Here is a 19,302-nt window from a genome sequence, read left to right as displayed (position 1 = left end):
GACCGAGTTGATTCAACTAATGTGTAAATATATTTTTGAGGATTTTTTTGTAATGAGGACTGAGTTGATGCAACTAATTTGGAAAAAATATGAAAAATACAAAAGACGATTTAAGGCTTACCCACGGTCAGAGCAATTGATGTCATTTCTGACATCTGATAAATATGACCACTGCAACTCACGATTATTTTAAAAATTGATTAAACTGTTGATGAATTACTTCAATTACTCCGATTATAAAATGTGACCCTTTGTTTAAAAAAATGTAAATTATTTCAAATTGACAGTGCAGAAACTGCAAAAACATAAATATGGTGATGATTAAGGTATTGATTTGATCTGCATATAGAATCCGCCAGAAAATTGGCAAAGATTGTTGAATAGTGTTTTCCAAAGTAAAAGTAGATGTTTGCAAATGTCTTACTTTGATTCAACAAAATCATGGGTTCGATCGCCTCACAGTTCAGAGGTTGTGGATTCGATCCCGGCTCCGGCCTCCCTGTGTGGAGTTTGCATGTTCTCCCCGTGCCTGCGTGGGTTTTCTTCGGGTACTCCGGTTTCCTCCCACATTCCAAAAACATTCATGGTAAGTTTATTGGACATTCTAAATTGCCCCTAAGTGTGATTGTGAGTGTGTGTGATTGTTTGTCTCTGTGTGCCCTGCGATTGGCTGGCAACCAGTTCGGGGTGTCCCCCGCCCGCTGCCCGAAGACAGCTGGCATAGGCTCCGGCACGCCCGCGACCCTTGTGAGGATAAGCGGTATATATAATGGATGGATGGATGTTATTCAAGGCGGCACGGTGGTCGACCGGTTAGCACGTCCGCCTCACAGTTCAGAGGTCGTGGGTTCGATCCCGGCTCCGGCCTCCCTGTGTGGAGTTTGCATGTTCTCCCCGTGCCTGCGTGGGTTTTCTCCGGGCACTCCGGTTTCCTCCCACATTCCAAAAACATGCATGGTAAGTTGATTGGATACTCTAAATTGGCCCTAGGTGTGATTGTGAGTGCGGATGTTTGTCTCTATGTGCCCTGCGATTGGCTGGCAACCAGTTCAGGGTGTCCCCCGCCTACTGCCCAAAGACAGCTGGGATAGGCTCCAGCACGCCCCGCGACCCTTGTGAGGAGAAGCGGTACAGATAATGGATGGATGGATGGATGTTATTCAATTGATTGTTGTTCCTCTAAATAATATATTTGATTCACTTTTAATGCAAAAAGAGTTACATTTATTTCTCGTGCATGTTTCTGTATTTTGTGCATGAATTACAGTATTTTCAATTTCAAGGGTCAGGAAATGTTTTCCAATTCTGAAATGTTGTTTTTCAACCGATTAACAATGGTTATAATTTCTTTCTATCTTTCTTTAAAAAAAATATTATCTTTTTTTAAATTTTATTTTATTTTGTTTTCTTTTCCCCAAATGAATACAATCCTGCCGGTGCTGCAGCTGCAGCGGTGTTTGGAGCCGAGGGGGGCGACCGCTCAGTGCATCAGCATCTCTCTCGTCATCCTCATCAAGCTCGAACAACCCGCATCCTTGCAAACATGCGACGTGTCGACACAATGACAGCTGAGCAAGGATAAAGATGATGAGGTGAGCACAAGCCCGGCTGTCATTTTTCAATAGCGATTAAGAATTGATGTGGCGTTATTTATTTCAGCATACGGCAGCCCGTTGATGCTAGTCCAGCAGCAAGCATCGGTTTTGTTTATAATTGGGCGTATTTAATATTTTCCACAAAGTCGACGATGAGACGTTGGGAGGTAAAACCCGTTTCAACCCTGTATTTGATGAAAAATGATTGATTAAAAGATAGTAAGACGTGTGGCAGTTGACAGCTGGCGACTTGCTTAGAGTTAGCATTATTACAATTGGCTGACAGACGTCCCGTGACTCGCACTCCGGAAGTTGTTCCTTCAAACCACAATTTCGCTCTGATTTTATTTATTGTTATAAAATGCTTCAAAGCCCTTCACACTTCTCAGTAAATTAGTGCGAGGAGCGTTTTCGATGTAATGACAATATACTAGTTATCCGTAGGGAGATCTCCGTAGACGCGTATTTGAGCGCGTTGGCCCGTTACTGTAATACGCCACTGTGTGCGCCATATTAGATGTGGCAGTTTTGCCCAGGAATCTCATGCAAGGAAATTGATACAAGTTCAAAAAGCGACAACTGACAACATTTATGCATCCAATCTAGACAGTCACACACACACACACACACACGCGCACACACCGGCACACACACTAATATATCAAACAGACAGGCGCCAAAAACAACATCTAACTCTCAAAATGTTGACTATAAAGATTTACTGCTTCGAACTTGATGATTTAATGGACGTAAGCACCAAACTAACATTATATATTTGAATTGCTTTCAGTAGCACAGTTGTATGAAATTTTATTACACTTACAGTTTCCTCACTGGTAAGCGTATTTGCAATATGTAACCCTTGCTAAATAATTGTAACTGTTTCATGTTTCTGTCTCTACCTCCTCCAGGCGTGACCGTAAGAGGGGCCAAGATGGTGATGAGCGGTCAAGGATTGGCTCCTGTGTTCAGCGTGGAGACATGGAGACCGACCAAAGGCAAACCCCCATGCAGGAGCAAATCAACCCATTCACCCAGCTGCCCCACACGGCTCGCTATTACCAGATCCTCAAGAAGCGGCAGCAGCTCCCCGTGTGGGACTACAAAGAGAAATTCGAACACATCCTGACGCATCACCAGTGTTTTGTCATTGTAGGAGAGACCGGCTCTGGAAAGACCACACAGGTAGCATGTGGGCCATATAAATATATCAAGCTAATTTCTCTGACTGCGGGTAGCGTTAACGTCTGCTATTCAACAAATTATGCTGCCTAAACTGTACTTAAATTCTGGAATGACCTACCCGACATTTCAACTTCCTTTTCACCTCCGCTTTATTTTTCCATCAGATCCCCCAGTGGTGTGTGGAAAAGATTCAATCCATAGTCGGAGCCAAGCGCGCGGTGGCCTGCACCCAGCCCAGGCGGGTGGCGGCCATGAGCGTCGCCCGGAGGGTGGCCGACGAAATGGACGTCACGCTGGGCCAAGAAGTGGGCTACTCCATCCGTTTCGAGGACTGCAGCTCTACCAAAACCGTGCTCAAGTAAGAACACATGTCAAGGTACAGAATACAGATACAGTACAGAATGTATCCACTCAGAGGAGCTTGAGCTCCACCAAGGCCTAACCCAGATGTCATTGCAGTGATACTGTAAACATATAAACATCAATTCCAACTTCACAGGATCCTAACAGATATTTCCAAATCGCATTTTATCTCCACAGGTACTTGACGGATGGGATGCTCCTGCGGGAGGCCATGAACGTCCCGCTGCTCGAGCACTACGCCGTCATTGTTCTGGATGAGGCCCACGAACGCACGCTCGCCACGGATGTCCTCATGGGCGTCCTCAAGCGGGTGCTCCGCCAAAGAGCGGACCTCAAGGTAAATGCGATTCCCCCAATCAGAGCCTGACACCAGAGGTGGCAGTAACACCGCGTCATCACCAGTCCGTTTCGCTGGCGGACTGACGACTGATGGAAAACTTTGAAACGGAATAGGCACAGGCAGAAGCTCTTTTCAGTTTTCCCGTGAGCCGTGGCTAACCCGAAATGCAAAGACAAGGGGTAGTTTGTGGATGAGAAGCAGGAAGAGGAGCAGTAATAATTTATATATTTTGTGTGTAAAGTGGTCCAAACTGTCGCTAAATGGATAAAATTGTGTGCTGTTACCCTACACCTACACCTTCTCACTCTGAGGAGTAATGAGGGATGAGAAATCTTTTCAGGGACTGAGCCCTGCCGTGAGAAGTCCCCGGAACTCTGAAAAACATCATTTATTAACGACTAAAACTGTTGACAAAATTTCCAATGAAAATGCACCACAGCTCCCTTTTTATTGGTACTTGGCCTACAGCGTAGAGAAGCAACAGTGACGTCTTCTTTGACCAGTATGTGAGCACCAGGATCGTAGATGCATTATGTCGCTCACGTTGCTTCAAACCGAGTTTTAAAGTCAACAAGCAACTGTAGTTTTCTAACAGCCGATAGTTCATCCATTGGCAAGTAGCACACATACAGAAAGATTGGTTCAAAATTTCTTGTTGCCTTGAGTGATCTCTCTTGCGTCAGTTTACTTCAATATTCTCCCAATGTCATCCAGGATGCCGGAACATATTTCTGGAAGTATATGCCTTGCTCATAAAAGGTGGGGAAGCACTGGTCTTGTATTTGGTTCCTACCTGAATTCAACAGAGATGTCCTTGTTCCGTACAAAGAGGCCTAAACCTGACTCGGCCGTTAACCGCAATGCTCATAAAGCAGATGGATAACGCCTTAGTTGTTTGTCATTGTGGAATCCGAGGTTATTGCGAACGATGGCCCTCCCTACCTCACGCCCTCCCCATCTCCTCCATCCTCGTCGGCTGGCGAATTCGGGACGTTTAATTTGCCTTGATTAAGAGCAATTACGATGCCCCGCCGAGCGTAAACCGAAAATGCAGAAACGCCGTCCCCGGAAAATAGCGGGGATTGAAAAGGGGGCGACGCGCTTCCCTTCAGAATTCTAATGCGCTCCATCTGATGGCTTGTGAGGGAATGACGTGTACCCGACATGGACGGACGAGGACTGTTGTGTCCCGTTTGGGTTGCAGACATGTTGCGATGGCGTCCCAAAGCCTGTTGAACAACCTCATTCATCCCGTGTGACTTTTTCCCGCCTTGTGTCATCATCATCATCATCATCACAAAATGTCGCCCGCACTGCCTGGATGTCTTTTTCTCTTGCAGGTTGTCGTCATGAGCGCCACGCTGGACGCCGGCAAGTTCCAGGCGTTTTTCGACGGCTGCCCACTGCTGTCCATACCCGGACGCACGCACCCCGTGGAGGTCTTCTACACGCCCGGACCCGAGCGTGACTACCTGGAGGCGGCCGTCCGCACCGTCGTCCAGATCCACATGTGCGAGGAGGACCAAGGGGATATTTTGCTGTTCCTCACCGGGCAAGAGGTATGACTGCAGTAATCCACTCCAGTGGATAGGGATTGAGCGACAAACTATGAGTCGATGATGATTAATTAAAGTGTAATTGCTTATGTTAACAGTTTAGAAATAATATTGTAATAATGAAATATATAAATAATATAATAAATAACCACAAATAATAAATAGATAACAAACAAATACGCCAAATCAGTTTAAGAAAGCTAATGTAATGCTTTCCTTTTAAGATAGGGCTTTATCGCCATCTTGTGGCATTTTGGAGTATTTCAGTAAAACAAATGTGAAAAACTCAAGCTAATTTGAAGAAGTGGCAATGCGGAGTGTACTACCACCGCCTACCACCCGAAGACAGCTGGGATAGTCTCCAGCACGCCCGAGTGCCTAATGAGGATAGTTCGGAAAATGGATGGATGAATGAATGGAACAAGCAGGGGATTACTGTATTATTCAATTGTTTTCAATTAACTTTCGTCGTCAAAACGTCACCCATCATTTAATGTGAACTGGTGTGCAATGAGACAGTTTTAACTGCCTCACATTCTCACCACACACCTACGCCATGAGCGAACAGTGCAGTTTTGCCTCTGGCTAGTAGACGTCATGAATCGCGATATGCTATTAGCAGCACGACAAATGTGTCAAACTTCCTAGAAATTAACGTGAGCTAACTTGTGCTAACCGTAAAACCATACAATTTCTAGCCTATCTTTTGTCGTCCAAACGGAGTTGGCGATTCTGACTTCCTGTGTTTCGGACCGCGTTACTTGAAATTTTGGTTCACCTTTTGAGTTGTTTGTCAGACATTCAAGTTTCGAGGATCCACCGGACACAAAGATCTATACCAAGAGCATTTTTGAGGCAGTTTCTTAAAACTGCTCATGCAAAGAGCATACGTAGGCAAGGAAGAGAGAAGTGACCAACCAATTGGGCCTTCCTCTGCACCATCTTCTGAAATTAAGTCATTTCTTTCCCCTGCGCACGCTTGCCCATTGATGTGTAATAGAGGGCAGGGTTCACTCTCGGAATGATGAATATGGTTACAGCTGGGTGAACACACGCACACAGCAAAGCTCAACAAACATCTCCAGATTTCCAGCCAAAGCCTGATAAACAAACACTGGGTCTGTGTTTTTTTTTTTTTTTAACTTGTAGTTGCCATTGCAGGAAATAAAAACATGTGGACAGAGGGTTTATTTTATATGACTGCCAAGCACACACGCACACTCACCAGTTTAACTTTTCATTGTTTCATTTTCTCTCCATATAACCTGCAAATGTGAAAATGGGCACACAAAACATGACTGTACCTCATTTATTGTCCTTTCTTGTTCTTCTGCGTGCGTAATGGGCAGATGGCAAACTAGCTTAATAGTGCATTAGCATTAGCGTTAGCGCCGCCATCAGATCGTATACTTCGACTGCAAGGAAACGAATTGATGGTGGCTGATTGTTGTGAAGTGTGCGGCGCCGTCTTGTGTTGGGGATCTGACGCACACTTTGTATCTCAAATTTTGCTTGTATCTCAAGACAAAAAATTGGTCAAATGGTGATTCATACCTTGCAAAAATCCCAAGTCAAGGCACTCATATCTCAAGGCACCACTGCGTTAAAAAATGTATGGTTTAAACATTGTTTGAATTCCAACGCACTTGCTCCAACCATCTGTGATGATTGTGGGTCATGCTGTCCAATTTCTTTTTTTTTTTTTTTTTTGGGTGTTCATTATTGAGCATCCTAATTGGGTTGAACGAGTGTAACGTTCAAAGGGGGCCGTTGCAGCCTCCTTCCAGCCCTTCTTCTTCACCTCTACGACCTGTCAGCAACTTTGAAGTGGACTAATGATGCGGAGGCAATCCGTGTCCATGTTTTATTTTTTTTTTCTCCTCTTTTGAGTTGGGAGCGTGAGTGAACAGAGCACCTGCTCTCAACACCAAACCCATCCCAGCTGTTGAGCAAAGATAAGTCCTAATATTTAAGCTTCCCCCTCAGCTGCGAGCGTCAAAACACAGCGCAGTAGTGTGGTGAGCGGGGCAAATCCAGAGATGGTGGCCTTGTGGAGGAAAGCGTGGGGGTATTGGCTGGTGGACACGACCCAACACGTGGGCCGCCCGTATTCCTCCGGGACCGCCAGCCCAGCTTGCTTCCAGCGCTTTGGCAAAGGGCGGTGTTTTTTTTTTCTTTCTTTCTCAACAGCAGCTGCCGCGTCCCGAGGCTTGATTGGCTATTAATACACCGGCTAATTCGACCGATCCATTCCGATTTGCCGTTTCCCCACTTGTCACCGTGTTGATTAAGAGGCAAGCAGCCATCGGCGGGCTATGACTTCATGTGATGTACAAAGGGACCACCGGGAGGCTCGCTCATTCATGTTCAAGAAGAAAATATCCCAGACAGACTTTCAGCCTTGAAAGCATGGCTTTGGATGCTGCCGTTCCGAGTGTATCTTTGTGGATTTTGCGGGTGTATCTCAGATAAAATTCTTTCCATCGATCCAACTACAGCAGGGTGTCCAAGCTTTTTCTTCATTGACTTAATTAAACATGCAACGACCGATCAATCAATACAATTATGTATTATAGTTCTTTTAGTGGATTTTATTTATTTTTATGTTACCTTTAATGTTCTGTTAATGGTGGTAAGGCAAACCGTATGGAATCTCTCATGACGTTGGGGTGGCTCTCAGCCCTGTATCCCCCCCAGTACAGGTCCGCCACTGCCCTGAGCAGGTCTCCCCGTTGAGAACCAAAACAAGGGTAATCTGCAATAAGATGACAATTTTTAAAGCATTGTTTACTTGAGGATCTTAATTATTAATGTGATATGTTCGCAAATCAGACCTTGACACAGACATAAGAAAGTGGAGGAAAACATTTTTGCTTCTGAAACCAACTTAGCTTTATTCATGAGGCATTATAAAGAGAGAAGTTGGTACTATTTTAGATAATAAGAATAATTTCTAGATGGATAATAAACAATAAGATAATCCTTTCTTTGCTGATCTAGCAAAGCTCCAAGGAGCAAATTTGTTAGTAGTCATAGCTGTTGCCACGGGTGCATCGCACCCGTGGGGTATCCATCCGTCTATCTAACTGTCTATCTATCTATCTGTCTGTCTGTCTATTGAAATTGTATTTTAGTACTTTTTAGTAGTATTTTTTAAGAATCTCATTTTGCTGACCATCTATTGCTCTTTATTTCTTTTGATGTTTTTCATTTTGTTGCTGGCTGGCTGGCCATGCAGTGTGCTCACTGGCCTGCAGGTGGTGCTACAGCCCAGCCTTGTCGTCATTTGTAGTACAGTATCCAGGGCTCAATGTTGACAGTTGAAAGATTAAAAAAAAAAACCCCTACCTTTTATGTGCAGTTTTAAGATGTTTCTATGTGGATGTGAGTACAATATATAAAAGTGTCCATCCACGTGTTGCCTTGTGCTGGCGCTGTCATGTTCTCTAACTCCTGCCGCCACTCAGGCCTTCCTCAGTCTGGCTCCAGAAGCTCGAGCCTGACTCAACTGATTTGCCGGCGGTGAGGCATAGTCCGCTTTACAACGCTGCGCTGTGGAATCATGAGGCGTGCTCGTGTCTGGCTTCCTCGCACGCCACATTTTCAGTGATTGCTCGCTGCAGTCCACGCTGAAGCTCCGGCGTCAAATTGGAGGGATCGCCGCAAAGTAGTTGGCATCGTGCTTCTCTTTCATGGCCGCTTTGTTTGATTGGCTCCCGTGTCTTTTACAGGAAATCGAGGAAGCCTGCAAGCGCATCAAGGCGGAGGTCAACGACCTGGGGCCCGACGCCGGCGAGGTGAAAATCATCCCCCTGTACTCCACACTGCCCCCACTGCAGCAGCAGAGGATCTTCGAGCCGCCTCCTGCCAATAAACCCAACGGCGCCATCGGAAGGAAGGTAAACAAAAATCCAAATCGATAAGCGCCACTGCGCACACTACAAATAATACAGTATAAAATCGGACGCCAAGCTCAGTCACACACAGGCTGATAAACGCGTTGGATGTGTGCCTTTAAGGGGTGCGGCCTAGTGAGTGATGTCTCCTTGTGAGTGTTTTCATTTCGCATTTGTGTGTTGGACTGTCCTGTGGAATAAACGGCAGAAAGTGCATCTGCATCTATGGCTCTCCTTAGAGGACCTTCATTGCTTTGCTGATTTATATTTGCATATACACCGGTGCTTTGACTTACAAAACACTTGTATCTCTTGAAATGCAAAAAAAAACTATAATCTGGTACTGCGCGTTTCTACCTCGAGTTGAACGTTTTCTTCACACAGTTTGTGGCCATTAAACAAAAAAACCAAACTAAACCTGGTATGAAATCAAACATCGGTCCCACTGTTCGGGCCCGCTGTTTTGGAGTCATTGACATGAGACGGGAAATAAAGTAAGGATCGACTCCATGAGCCAGCAATCCTGGCCACAAATGGAGGGAGGAGGTAACACGTACTCCTCCTGGGCGGCCTCACGTCGAGTGAAAAATGCAGAGATGTCATCGGAGCCTCCCCGAGAGGAAGTCGTGAAAAAGAATTAAGGCTTGTCACGCCCGCCGCTGCGCATGCTAACGACTGCATTAGGCAGCCCTCAATTAACATAAAGCACTGGCTCGTCATTTCTTCGCCATTTGTCCGGGAGAGCCGCTGATTGTCTTGCCTTTTTTTTTTTTTTTTTTTTTCCCCCCCCGAGACTGTAATCTCACTTGGACAAATGTGTTACAATGAGTTTATCAGGAGGGTTCCGTCAAATGTCTCCCGCGTTCTCTTAGCGCTTTTGATTGCAGATGCATCATTTGATGCGCCTTTCACTTTAAGTCTGGGCTTTATTTGTCAACAAAGCTCGGGTCCCGAGCGTTAAACAGTGAGCGATGGCCCGCGTTAGCCGCTGCGCTCGCTCCCTCTGCAGGTAATAACCCAGAAATAACACGCAGAAACGACGCTTTAATGATATTACTGATGAAGCAAGGCCCGGATTATCCAGCGCGCCAACAGACTGGAAGGAGCCAGCAGGCGTCGGGCGTAATGGCCCCGGCCGAGATAATCCTTCACAATCAATGCAGTCAATGAAGCCGACTATATGATGGGGAAATGGGAGAGGGTGTCATGCGCGGCAGCTGCTTCTGTCCCACAGACAACCTCACCTATCGGCACTTATTAATGACCCACGGGTAAGCGCTCGGCCATCTTGTTCCCAAAAGATCCAAAATTCAGTTCTATAAAACTCTCTTAAGTTGATCTCGGAAATTGAAGCCCCAAAGCCATCTTCACTTGGCAACCTGGTAATTTGGAAGACTTGTTTATCATGAGTGGATGAACAAAAATTCTCAAGAAGCTATGCCCAAAAGGACACAGGAAGTCGGCCATTTTGATTTGAAGCGGACATTTTATGCTCATTTCAGGTTTGCTGACAGGCCATTACAGAGGAAGTCAACCCAAACATATTTTTTCCAAGAATATGTGCTATGCAAGCCCACTAGTTGAAACAAGGCAATATGATTCATATGAAATATGAGTTAAGCAGCAAAATCCACCTGTTTTTAGCTATCTCTGGGGGCGGCCATTTTTTCACTTCTGTCAACTGAAAATGACATCATAACTGCTCAGGCCTGAGTGTGTGTGATGTCATTTTCAGTTGACAGAAGTGACAAAATGGACGCCCCCAGAGATGGCTAAAAATGGGATTTTGCTGATTAACTCATATTCCACAAACACAATATTAATCAGAATGTTGTGTTTCAACTAGTGGGCCTGCATAGAACATATTCTTGAAAAAAAAAAGGTGTTTGGGTTGACTTCCGCTCTAAATCTAATAAATTTGGTTTGAAAATGTCAGTTATCAGCATGAACTTTAGTGGACATGTCTATTATGAGTAGATACACAAAAAAGTCTCAAGAAGCCATGCTGAAAAAGACACAGGAAGCGGCAGTTTTATGCTCATTTCAGTTTTTTTCTGATTCTGACTGGCCATTAAATGTTAACAATCAAATGAATTGGGTTTGAAAATGTCTCTTAGAAACACGAAAATTTAGTGGGCATGTCTGTCAGGAGTAGATAAACAAAAAAGTCTCAAGAAGCCACAGTTTGCCCATTGCTACAAAATTTGAACCAAGTATACTAGACAGATGGGTAACATCAAGTTGTAAAACGTTTGTCTTTTTGACTGGAGCACGGTGGCAAACGGTGACTCACCATAAATCTCTAAACTCAAATCATTCAGGTCCACAAGCCAAAACGCGGTTTCACTGAGCAACGTGACGAGTATGAATATGCTGCATACAGCATAATAATTCTCGAAAGTTTCCGCACTTGCGACTAGATTCACGGTTGCCTCATCTTGGCTGAGGTAAGTAAACACGAGTTGCCGACGCGCACGGAAAGAAGCATTCTTTTTCTTTCATCCGACGCCCACCCGCATATGAAGTTATGACACTAGAGAGGCAGTTGCCAGTTGGAGTGGGCCATTAGTCAGCCGTCACAGTCCCGAGTGCTGTGATGAATCTAAAAGGGCCACCGTTATATAAGGAGAGCTCACCCCAGCGGCGGGCGGTTTGCGTTCGCGTGATGCGCTGTTTGTGTATATGCTGACAGCCAGAGACCCGTCGGGTGCGATGACTCATTTGACTGTCATTTCTCATAGGCAGTCTTGCTATGGGGATAATTGTAATCAAAACTGATCCGGGACTGGAACGTGCTGGAGGTTTTGTCTCCCCTACTGTTTGCAAATATTACTTTTCATCACCCCAGTAAGGTTTTATGGAGATACCTTGACTTATGGGTGCGCCAAGTTGAATGTCTGTTTCAGGTCAATTGCAGTAAATCATGACTCAAAAACTCCCAAGTGGCTCTCCAAAATCAGCAGAATGTTTTTAAAATCCTGTCCCAGAAGCTAGTTTAACGTAGCAACATGAAATGTGGGAAGCAAGTCTAAAATGAGTAGCCATGCCTAGGGCTGCTTGATCATGAAAAATGTTTCAATCACGATTATTTTGGTAATAATTTAAATCACGATCATTCAGACGATCATTTATTTTTTGGTACAAAACAAGAATATGTTTATTTCTTTGAAACACTATGTAAGTTCCAAAGAAAATTGATCAAATTAAATATTATAAAATAAAAAAGGTGCAAATGTATAAATTCAAGTAGGATTTCTTCCTGTAAACAAACACAGTGTGTTGTATATAAATACTTATTAGTAATCGTTTTTTACGATTATGCCAATTTCGTAATCGTGGAGTGTAATTATCGTGATTGTAATTGAATTTCGATTAATTGCACAGCCCTAGCCGTGCCTACAAAGACTCTGGAGGTTTTACCAAAACTACACATTTTTAATCCCTCACACTGTGTGAAGAACCTTGGCGTCATTTTTGACTCTGAGCTCAGTTTTATTCCTCATATTAAAAATGTAACCAAGATTGGTTTTTATCACCTTAAGAATATCGCCAGAGTCCGCCCGTTTCTCTCTCAGGCTAACACGGAAGTGCTGATGCATGCCTTTATTTCCTGTCGTTTAGATTACTGTAATGCCCTGCTCTCTGGCCTCCCGAAAAAGAGCATTTCACCACTGCAACTATTGCAGAATTCAGCCGCTCGGGTGCTGACGAGAACCAGAGGGCGGGAGCACATTACGCCAGTTTTGATATTGCTGCATTGGCTCCCTGTGTGTTTCAGGATCGATTTGAAAGTACTTTTATTAGTTTATAAATGTGTTAATGGTCTTGGGCCATCTTATTTATCTGATTTGCTTTTATCATACCAGCCCTCGCGGATCCTGAGGTCCTCTGGCGCCGGCCTTTTATTTATTCCAAGGGTGAGGACCAAAATGCATGGCGAGGCTGCATTCAGCCATTTTGGTCCTCACCTTTGGAATAGCCTGCCAGAGGATGTCAGGTCTGCAGAGACTGTTGATATTTTTAAGAGGAAGCTCAAGACACACCTTTTTAGTTTGGCTTTCAACAACTTTTAAATAATTTATCTTTTCTTTTGATTGAAGATAATTCTATGTTTTGCTTTGAATGTTTTAAAGCACTTTGAGTTGCATTTTTATGTATGAAAAGTGCTATATAAATAAAATGTGATTGATTGATTGATTGATTTACATTTTCGGTTATCCTGGACATTATGTTTCAGATTTTGTCCGATTGCTTTTAAATTTGAAGACCATATCCCACATAGATAGTTGACTAAATCGTGAGGAATTTAACTTTTGGTCGAGGCATGCCTCCATCAGTCCAAGGAGGTGTGACCGTATGGGATTTGTTATTCCCACAGGTTGTGGTGTCAACAAACATCGCCGAGACGTCCCTCACCATTGACGGTGTCGTGTTTGTGATCGATCCTGGATTTGCCAAGCAAAAGGTTGGCACAGCTCATTACACAGCATATTTCTTAGATGTTTTTCCTAGCGAGAGCCAGGACATCGGCGCTATGTGTATGCAATACTAGTGCCGATTTCCTGCCTGGACAGGTGTACAACCCTCGCATCCGAGTGGAGTCCCTCCTGGTATCGGCCATAAGCAAATCGTCGGCGCGACAGAGGATGGGCCGAGCCGGGCGCACGCGTCCGGGCAAGTGCTTCCGACTGTACACCGAAAAGACCTACAGGACAGAGATGCAGGTAGGAAGCGGTAAATCCCAGAAAAAGCCATCTCGGACCTTGCTCACTGTGTCTTCAACGTGCACAGGACAACGCCTATCCAGAGGTTCTCAGGTCCAATCTGGGCTCCACGGTGCTGCAGCTGAAGAAGTTGGGAATTGACGACCTGGTGCATTTTGACTTCATGGATCCACCAGGTTAGTGTGTACGTATTCCTTCCTCCTGCTTGAAAAGAGAGGGGATGCAAGTTCCAGATCCGCCTGCAATAGTTGGAAAAACTGCATTACTGAGACACCATAAAAAATTACATTTAGGTAAATTTTGACCCATTCCACACACTTTAAAACACACTTTTTAAAGTCTTCCTTGGTATTATTAATGATGTATAGTATGAGGAGTACTTTATAAAATATTCCTTAGTCCTCACTCACACCTCTTCAAGCTCTTAATTTGTCACTCCCTGTTAAAGTTTACTGCAAAACTGACATGAAACAAAATAGAATTCGACATTGTGTATTTGAACACCTAATTGTTTAACTATATCAAGCCCGCCAGCTTTATGTTTATGGAACACAGCAACTTTGAAAAAGTAACGTTGTTACTTTACTGACTACTTGGTTTAAAAAGTAACTGTTACTTTAATGATTACTTGATGTTAAAAGTAACCAAGTTGGAAAACAAGTTGCTTAAATAGTTAAAGTTCTTTCTAGACTTCACTTAACATAAATATTTTTTTTAAATAAAATCTAAACTAAAGAGTCTTTATTACTTAACATATTTTACTCTTAATGTCCTAATGGCAAAACTGTCTATATATAATTTATTTTTCTTATAGATTCATTAAATTCAATTTGGGGACCTCCTGCAGTCGCACAATCTGGTGAGACTTTTCTCTTTAGGCTCGAATGCATAATGCACTTTTCATTTGACATTGTTATTGAAGCTTGATAACACTCTGTCAACAGCTCGGAGTATACAACAAACCTTGATCGTTTTTTTTTCTGTAAAGTTTAAAATAGGTTTTAATGGCTGGATTGTGAAAAGACAAGTACATTCGTCGATGGCTGTGAATGAGTTGCTGTGATACGGCCCATTCATGATGTCACGCCCTCAGATGGGAACGTGAAGTTGAAGTCCACCACAATCCCTTACTATGTTCAAACTGTAAATACCATAGTTTCCCTTTCAAATGTGTTCCATAATGCGCCATCATTTGTTGAGTGCCTTTACTGAGTACTACAGTACAATATGTATTTTCTTTGCTTCTTCTTCTCTACGCTGCTTGTCCGTCCAGCTCAGTGCTGCCCGACATGTTGCAACACGATGTGGTACCGCACTAAAAATGTGCAACTGTGAATTCGGACTCACCTGTATACTGTACTGTAAAAGCCCCAAAATGGTATAGCGAGGGATCTTTGTCCTCACATATTTGATTTCACATCAGACAATGCCGCCATCTTGATTGGGATCAGTGTCGTCTTAATCGATACAAACGCATTTACAAGGCGCTCTGAAACCTCGCGGCCGTTTGATGCGCGGTATTAAATCGGGGTCCGCCGCGCCACTCGGGAGCCGGCGAAAGACGACGAGATCAAATGATCCCGGCAGATATCAGACGCTGCATATTTGGAGATTTTCGGAGCGCTTGCAGTTTTGATGAGCAGTTTTACTTTGGAAGTGCGCGGCGGTTGCTGTGAATCACGCCGGAATTAGGCCAAGCAGATTCCCCGTGAGAGCGTGCGTTACTACATCTTCCCGAGGAGACCTCACCCCCCCACCCCCTTTCCTCCTCACCATAATACAGTTTTCATCTCACCTCTGAGATTAAACCCATCTTCCCCCCCCCCCCCCCCAGTCCGGCGTGGCAAGCGCCATTTTGCGAACGAAATTGGTTACATCAATAGCGGCGCTATCGCCTCGGCTATTGCCTGCTCCTTTATATTCCTCCAGTGACTGACCTCCACCATCACCCCCGCATTCCTCACAAAATAGAAGCGTCAACATATCGGATCGGCCTCGTCTGCCGGCCAAGCGGGAACGGCTGAAGTGGGGAGGAAGGATGACTTTTTATTCCTTTGATGCACCGGTGGCATTGACGCCGCAACCTAACAAGTTCCTGGAAGCTGCCGCGCGCGCTTTGAGTCCTGGACAGACTCTTTATAATATCTCGTCGCTTCCGATCGATTTTTATGCGCCCGCCTCTGAGTAAATGGGCCAGCCAGGGATGTGTCTCCAGAGGCGGCACGCTATGATATAAAGACTTAACAGCGTGTTTTGTTTGCCTGTTCCTGCCACTGTGTGTGCGCGTGTGTGTTTTTGGCTCGCTGTTGCCGTCTAGCTAATCAGCCCCAAACGCCAATGACTTATCGGCCGATGGTTTCATTTGCCTCGTGACATTTCCAAAAGAAGTTCCTTTGAGCCGCAACCAGGTTTAATGTTTCTTTGGCCCACAGTGAGTATAGTGCATTCCTGCGTGTTCATGCGCTCATTTGCGCTACTTTACTCTCTTGCTATTACTTACTAAAAGCCTCTGTGATACCCTGGATCAACATTTTTTAACCATTTAGACTAGGGGTGGGCATCTTAAATGCTAGAGGGGTGCACAATTTTTCATCCTTGCTCCTGGGGGGGGGGTTACATAGAACCATACATTTCCTAACCAGTATGACAAACATGCTGTTTTAAACAGGGACAAAATACATGGATACATGCAAAATATGTATTCGCAATGCGCATATAAAAGATCCACTATCCTAACCCAACAACAAAGAGTTGGAAGCAAACGAAAAAATAAACTCGTGATTTTTTTTTCCAGTGCGAAGAGCTCTCTGGCATAAAAATGACCATTCAAGGAAAAGCACAAAACTGCTGAACAGCAAACCAACATTAAGTGCAAGAACTTAAAAATTGTGCGTTATCTCGCAAAGTTATGAGGGAAGGCAAAGGTTTTTTTTTTATTTCCATGTCACCTTCGGGTCTCCGTAAACGAGCCCCAATCAGAGCACTTCAAAATTGTGACAATTTTTTTGCCCCTACTTTGGTGCTTCTCAAAATTTTTACATCAGGTACCACCATACTGTACTCAGATAATTCAATTAAATGTATTGCACATAGACATGAATAAAAATTGTACTGAAATACAATTTTTAAAATATATCATCCTGAAAGATTTAATGCAAATGTATTGTACTTTAAAGCTGAATACAACTGAGCTGTACTAAAGCAGGGGTTCTTTGGCATACCATTAGAGGGAGCCCGTATAGCACATTTTGACAATCTCTAGCCTTCGTTATCGCAGCATAGCGTCAAAGTTTGATGATGCAAAACCTGTCCCGTCCCTCCTCGGCAGCCCCCGAGACCCTGATGCGAGCCCTGGAGCTGCTCAACCACCTCGAGGCGCTGGATGACGACGGCGACCTGACGGGTCTGGGCGCCCTGATGGCGGAGTTCCCTCTGGATCCGCAGCTGGCCAAGATGGTCGTCGCCAGCTGCGAGTTGGGTTGCTCGGACGAGGCGCTCTCCATCACCGCCATGCTGTCAGGTAGGTACTTTCTGCCTCTGTGCGACTCTTCCGGGCTCTCTGTATCTCTGTTGTAAGCGTCTGATGACATCACAAGAGCAAGATGTCAACTCATAATCGATGACCTAGATGCAGCAAACATTCCAGGATGGATCATGTAAATGCTCGGTGGGGGCCGTACTTTGCCCACCCTTTGGTTAACTCCCCCCTGTGGGCCCATACCGACCTTGTTTAGTCCCGCAGTGCTTCATGCGACCCCCTGAAGCTAAAAAGGCGGCCGACGATGCCAAGATGCGCCTGGCCCACCCGGACGGAGACCACCTGACTCTTCTCAACGTCTACCTCGCCTTCCAACAAAGTAAGTCGGTAAATGTGCGGCGTCCCCTCGCCCCGGTTCTTAGCTCGGCACCTTCCCGCGCAGGCCACCGGTCGTCCCAGTGGTGTTACGACAACTTTGTCAGCTACCGCTCTCTGATGGCGGCGGACAGCGTGCGCCTCCAGCTGGGCCGCATCACGGAGCGCTCGGGCTTGCCCCGGCGCAGCTGCGACGGGGACGACGTCCACATCCGCCGCATGCTGCTCACTGGTTTCTTCATGCAGGTGGGCGTTATTTTGCATTCGGGTTGATTGCGAAATCGTCTTTTTCTGTTTTGCTCTTCGTGGACAATTTTTGTTTATTGATGAAACAAAACCAAATAAGAAAGGAGCAATATCACCCGAGAGGGAATGGTGTTGTACTCGCCCTCCCTTACTGCTTTTCTCCACGTGTTCCTGGCCTCAAATCGGGCAGGTTGCTCACCTGGAGCGCAGTGGCCACTATTTGACGGTGAAGGACAAGCAGGTGGTCCAGCTGCACCCGTCCAGCGTGCTGGGCCGCAAGCCCGAGTGGCTCCTCTACGGCGAGTATGTGCTCACCGCCAAGAACTACATCCGCATGTGCACCCGCGTCCATCCGCAGTGGTAAGTCCTGCCCACTCGCACGTGATTCTCAACCAGTGTGCAAATGATCCACTTTCACTCGATTGGTCCGACGATTATTTATTCACGACAAATCACGTCTTATTTAATCTATTCCTGCCAGTGACCGGCGTTTCCACGGTTACCTTGAAAAAGTAACTTAGTGATGTCTTCATTTTCAAAGTAAGTTAGATTACAAGTTGCATTCAGCAGATACCGACAACACTGCTTGACATAAAAATGACACCCAATTTTGCTGTTTAATTGGAAGCCCATTTAGGAATAACGTTTGATTAGTCATTGCTGGAAAATGAGCACATTTTGGAGTAATGCGTGACTTTGCGTATTCCACAATATGTACTTGGCAATGTACGCCAAGTTTGGCTCAATAGAGTAAATGTTGGAAAATACTGTTTTTGAGGAGCGTCCTCCCATATAAAAAAAATGTTGAGGACTAATGCTGACGCTCTTTTGAAGGCTGCTGGAAATCGCCCCGCGCTACTATGAGATGAGCAAGTTCCCGCCTTGCGAAGCGAAGCGACAGTTGCAGCGCATCAACGGCGAGCTCTCATCCAAGCAATTGTGAGGACAAGAAATGCAGCCCTATCTGTCGCGAGTCAAGAGGAGGTATCATCGAGATTGGCTTGTATCCGGAATAGTTCCCATCTCGTCAGGTCGGACTGCCATGCATCCGCCTCTCATCTGTTTTGAGAGCTGGATTGTTGTCACATTCACTCCTCTTCATAGTAATAAACATGAATTTTGGTATAAAACAACCCCAAGTGTCGTGTTTTGGCCAAACGGGCCTTTTAACTGTGAGATATAAAGTAAACATGCATGGTGGCGACAAAAACAGACGTGACTTCATCGACCTCTTTATAGGCTCCCTCTAGTGGTATGTGACAGAATCACTGCCTAAGCAAATTTCAGTTGTATTTAACTTTTAAATTCAATATGTTAAAATTATAGTGCAATTTAACTTGTATGTGCAAGATGATTTCATGAAATTATTATGTTTTTTTTTTCTTTCTTCATTGTCCTATATTTAAGCGTCATATTAAAATTGAAACTGTGCATATTGCCACAGCGGCTTACAAAAATCTTAAATGCACTTTTTGGAATAAAACCTTTGTCAGGTTTTTGATGAACAATTATGCTACTGCATTTTGAAATTGGTCATAATGGTA

The 19,302-nt window shown here is 44.8% G+C and overlaps 1 protein-coding gene across 1 annotated transcript; it reads left to right on the top strand.

Moving 5' to 3' along the window:
• The first annotated feature begins 1,447 nt into the window (after positions 1-1,447).
• Positions 1,448-18,891, top strand: dhx15 (DEAH (Asp-Glu-Ala-His) box helicase 15). The gene is made up of 14 exons (XM_086023761.1): positions 1,448-1,592; positions 2,507-2,780; positions 2,945-3,138; positions 3,321-3,480; positions 4,824-5,042; positions 8,771-8,938; positions 13,314-13,400; positions 13,510-13,659; positions 13,727-13,835; positions 16,988-17,179; positions 17,394-17,516; positions 17,580-17,758; positions 17,949-18,118; positions 18,593-18,891. The coding sequence occupies exons 1-14, from the start codon at positions 1,585-1,587 to the stop codon at positions 18,699-18,701; spliced, it is 2,142 nt and encodes a 713-aa protein (XP_085879887.1). The 5' UTR covers positions 1,448-1,584; the 3' UTR covers positions 18,702-18,891.
• The last annotated feature ends 411 nt before the right edge of the window (positions 18,892-19,302 follow it).

The sequence above is a fragment of the Filicampus tigris genome, chromosome 2 (assembly GCF_054856515.1).
Source record: "Filicampus tigris isolate MCC_2025a chromosome 2, RoL_Ftig_1.0, whole genome shotgun sequence".
In the NCBI taxonomy this organism is placed as follows: Eukaryota; Metazoa; Chordata; class Actinopteri; order Syngnathiformes; family Syngnathidae; genus Filicampus; species Filicampus tigris.
Note: the sequence above shows the minus strand (reverse complement) of the source record. Positions and strands in the feature narration are given on the sequence as shown.

Coding starts and splice junctions, on each gene's coding strand:
- dhx15 (XM_086023761.1), top strand. Junction 3,139..3,320: donor TCTACCAAAACCGTGCTCAA/GTAAGAACACAT, acceptor TTATCTCCACAG/GTACTTGACGGATGGGATGC. Junction 5,043..8,770: donor TGTTCCTCACCGGGCAAGAG/GTATGACTGCAG, acceptor TGTCTTTTACAG/GAAATCGAGGAAGCCTGCAA.